The 3,924-nt window shown below is 27.7% G+C and overlaps 1 protein-coding gene across 1 annotated transcript in view; it reads right to left on the reverse strand.

Annotated features, from left to right (window-relative positions):
* The window catches only part of LOC105620023 (voltage-dependent calcium channel type A subunit alpha-1-like), a 67,105-nt gene that overhangs the window by 52,033 nt on the left and 11,148 nt on the right, over positions 1-3,924 (reverse strand). Inside the window, exons 6-7 of the mRNA XM_012201535.1 lie at positions 2,527-2,630; positions 163-278 (exon numbers count right to left, since the gene is read on the reverse strand). Of these exons, the coding sequence (XP_012056925.1) occupies positions 163-278; positions 2,527-2,630 (220 nt within the window). The remainder of the gene's footprint in view (positions 1-162; positions 279-2,526; positions 2,631-3,924) is intronic.

Here is a 3,924-nt window from a genome sequence, read left to right on the forward strand (position 1 = left end):
TTTATAATATACACACATACATATATATATATATATATATATATATATATACTTTTTTTTTATATTATATATATATTTAACAATGAGATCTTTTTTTCACTGTTTGCGAAATGAATTCCGTTCTTTTTTAATTCAAGTGTTTTGTCAGTCAATTATTCTAACCTGCTTTGCAGATCCAATTGAGATAACAATTCAGTTCGCGCTCAAGCTGCTGCTGTCTTCGCAATATCAGGAAGGACTGCCGGTTCTCCACCTTTTCTTTCTCCTTCGCAAACTCTCTATAAGCGTGATACAGATTATATAGCAGCTTATTCAGGAGCATGAAAGCTAAATTTACCAGAGGATTTCAGGCATTCCACCGTTAGTATTCTAGCGAATATATCTTGTTTAATAAATCAACAATATTTATTCATTTAGGAAAAATGTCATTGAGAGCATTAAAAAAAATTTTTTTTGTTTATTCTTTCGAATTCTTCAAACTAGCTTACGCAGAGCTTAACACGTATCATACACGAGATTATAATGGATTCATTAATCATACTGTTGCTTATACTTTAATTTCTCTTAATCAAAATTTAAAATATCTAATGTTAATTGTACTAATATCTAATGTAAATATGTCTAAAAATTTATTTCTATAAATATATAATTTGCATATATTCTCATCGTGTTTAGCGTGTTAGCACTAAAAAATTCCTATTTTTTTTCACATTAAAAGGCATATATAATCTTATATGTACAATATTAACAAGAATCATATAATTAGAGATATTAAATCAACTGTAATTTACAAATGAAGAAATGCTAAAAAAATTTTTTTAATAAAAAAAAAGATGAATAATATTTAAGGTTATTAATTAATTTTACTACAAACTAGTATATTTAATTTAAATGTTTGAAGGTGGCTCAATAATACAAATATAAATAATAGGGAGCATACAGCCACAACGACAGATGTTAAAACGAAAATCATATATTTAATATTATTATATAAAAACGTAGACATTTCGGTTAAGATTTGACCATCATCAAGTACATCAAGATGACAAATAAAGAAGACATAAAGAATTACAAAAAAAATTTAATTAATTACGCAATAATTAATGCATAATCACTGTCATCATTGCAATTACTCTTATGTAGGATAGACAAAAAAGAAATTAAAGAATACGCGTTTAAAAGAATACATATGATAATTAAAAAAAGAATTAAAAAAAACCTTCAAATTTTTTGTTTGTTATCTCTCGTCACAAACTTAATCACGATCATACGATTGATTGGAGAAATGCTAGCATTCTTGACTCAGAACAATCTTATTATAAAAGGATGGTCTCCGAGATGATACATATTAAACGACAAGAAAATGGTTTAAATAAACAGAGTGACACAGAACGTTTTCCTGAAATCTATCTACCAATCATTGAAAAAAATCCCAATAGAACTACCTTCTCCACTATCTTTTTTTCTCCTTTCCTTTCACATTATATAAAATACTGTCACGAGCTAGGATCTTCTGACAAAAATTTTTCTTATCATTTTTTCAGATTGTTTTTGTTTTTTAAATTGTGTTATTTACTCGGAGTTACATTTGCGAGAATTTGTGTCAAAAAATACGTGGTAAGCGAGTGTTAATGTGAATTTAGATTAATTTTTATGAATAATATATTGTCTAAAATTTAAATTATTAAAAAGCGTCTTTCTTTTCTTTTAATTTTTAAATAGAATCTGGAAATTCCGTATTCTCACACGAAGTCATTTTTTGCTTCCTTTAAAAAGGAATCATAAACGGAACAGATTAATCGCCAAAGGTATTAAAAAATTTTTTTTGATTTCGTTCTCTGGACCTTGTCTTACTCGATTAACTATAGCGATTGATAAGCGATTGAAACATTCTTTTACTATCTTATTGACTTGCGATTGTTATTTTTAATTTTATGTATTTCTTCTATTCGTCATCTTGATACTATATCACTATCTTTTTGACTAGCGATTTTTACGTAATTAATTAAATTTTTTCTTTTATAATTCTTTATTTGTCATCTTGTACTGATGGTCAAATCTTGACCGAAACGTCTACGTTTTTATATAATAATGTTAAGTATATAATTTTCGTTTTAACATCTGTCGTTGTGGCTGTATGCTCCCTATTATTTATATTTGTAATATATTTAATTTATTTTATACTTCTAATCTCACGGCAATGCTGAATAAACTAAAAGAATACGATTTATTGCACACTAATGTCAGGCAACATCTGTTAATTGAAAACCTGCTTGAGATCCATTTTAAGTAGGAACTGAACGCAGTGGTAAAGAGTTGTTTGCTGCGTCTCTTCGCTTTCCGATAAGCTGTCCGCCGTTCGACGCGCGCTCTTTCATTAGAAAACTCCCTGACGAGGAAAGAAAATCATTCTGAAATAATCGGATTTCGCGATCTTGCCGAATGGGAGACGCGAATATCGCTCCAAAAAAAATTGTCACTGGGCGGAAAAACTGCGAAATGTTGTCAGGAGGAACATATACTTACCCGCTCAAGACACCAAGAACTAAGTTCAGCATGAAGAATGATCCAAGAATGATCAATGGTATAAAGTAAATCCAGTTGTACGCGCTGCCAATAGCGTCATTTGTCTGCAAATTCAATCGGAATATGAAGACAGTAATGTCGCGTATATACATATGTACCGATTACATAAGACCGAAGGATTAATTAACAGCAAAAGTTATATATGCAACACTGGCATTGTAATCTCTCTCTATATCAAACACGATGTGATAAATGTGATCGTCCGAATTTGAGAACTTTATTCATCGAATTTATTTATCATTATTCGATAATATTTTATTTCCTTTCATAAAGAAAAATTTTATCCCATATGAAGGGAAGATCTAAAAAAAACATCATAGATTAAAAATTCGTCGATCACATTTATGCAAGACAACATCTTTAGGAAACTTCAGTATCGCTGGTGGTAATTCGTGGAAAAAGGATGAGAGAAACATGCTATTCTTTATAATTCTTATAATATGAGAGAAACTGATTTGAATTATTCGCTATACTTATCTACTCGTTATTTGCTATCTTGAAGAAGAATTTACGGGTTTTCAAATATTTAACACATTAACTGCGATCAGTTAAAATTTTTTAAAACGTTTATAAAAAATAATCATATAATAAACAAATCAATATAAAATTTTGAATAACCATAAAAGATAATAATATGTAAAATAAAAAGTCTGTTTAACACATTATCCATGGGAATGTAATCTCTCATTTAATCATATGATATAATATTTTATTATTATTATGCTTGTGATATTATGAAAAAATTCTCTTGTGATATATACAATAAAATATTCACAAAGCAGACAACGTGTTAAATTAAGATATGTCGAAATTTATAGTTTAAAAACTATATATAGTTTAAAAACTAGATCTGTTTTTATAAAAAATCTTCAAGTATATATATATGTATATATATATGTATATATTTTCGAAGCATGGCATTTTCTTCCGATTGACGTTTTACCGCGGGCTACTCTATATTACAAAAATCGATGAAGTAATCGAAATTTTTCCGAGATTTCAGTAAATAAATATGATTATGTTAGACGATGGAATTATGTTGAAGGGTTTCGAAATAATCTATTATTTACAATGAGATTATAAACAACTTTTTATTGTGTCTGACTCTTTCGTGATAGATAAATTTTGTTATTTTCTTTAAAATTATGTAAAAGTATAATAATTTTTAATCTTTTAATGCTATAATATGAATTAAATATGTATAATATGAATTAAAAGGAAAAGAATTATTAGTAGAATATTTTTTTGTTGATCACGAAAGAGTTCAGTCAATAGATCGGAGGATTTCAAATATAAAATGGATCCTCCGTGATCTATTGACTGAACATTAACTCTTTC

This window comes from Atta cephalotes (assembly GCF_000143395.1).
Source record: "Atta cephalotes unplaced genomic scaffold scaffold00023, whole genome shotgun sequence".
Lineage (NCBI taxonomy): Eukaryota > Metazoa > Arthropoda > Insecta > Hymenoptera > Formicidae > Atta > Atta cephalotes.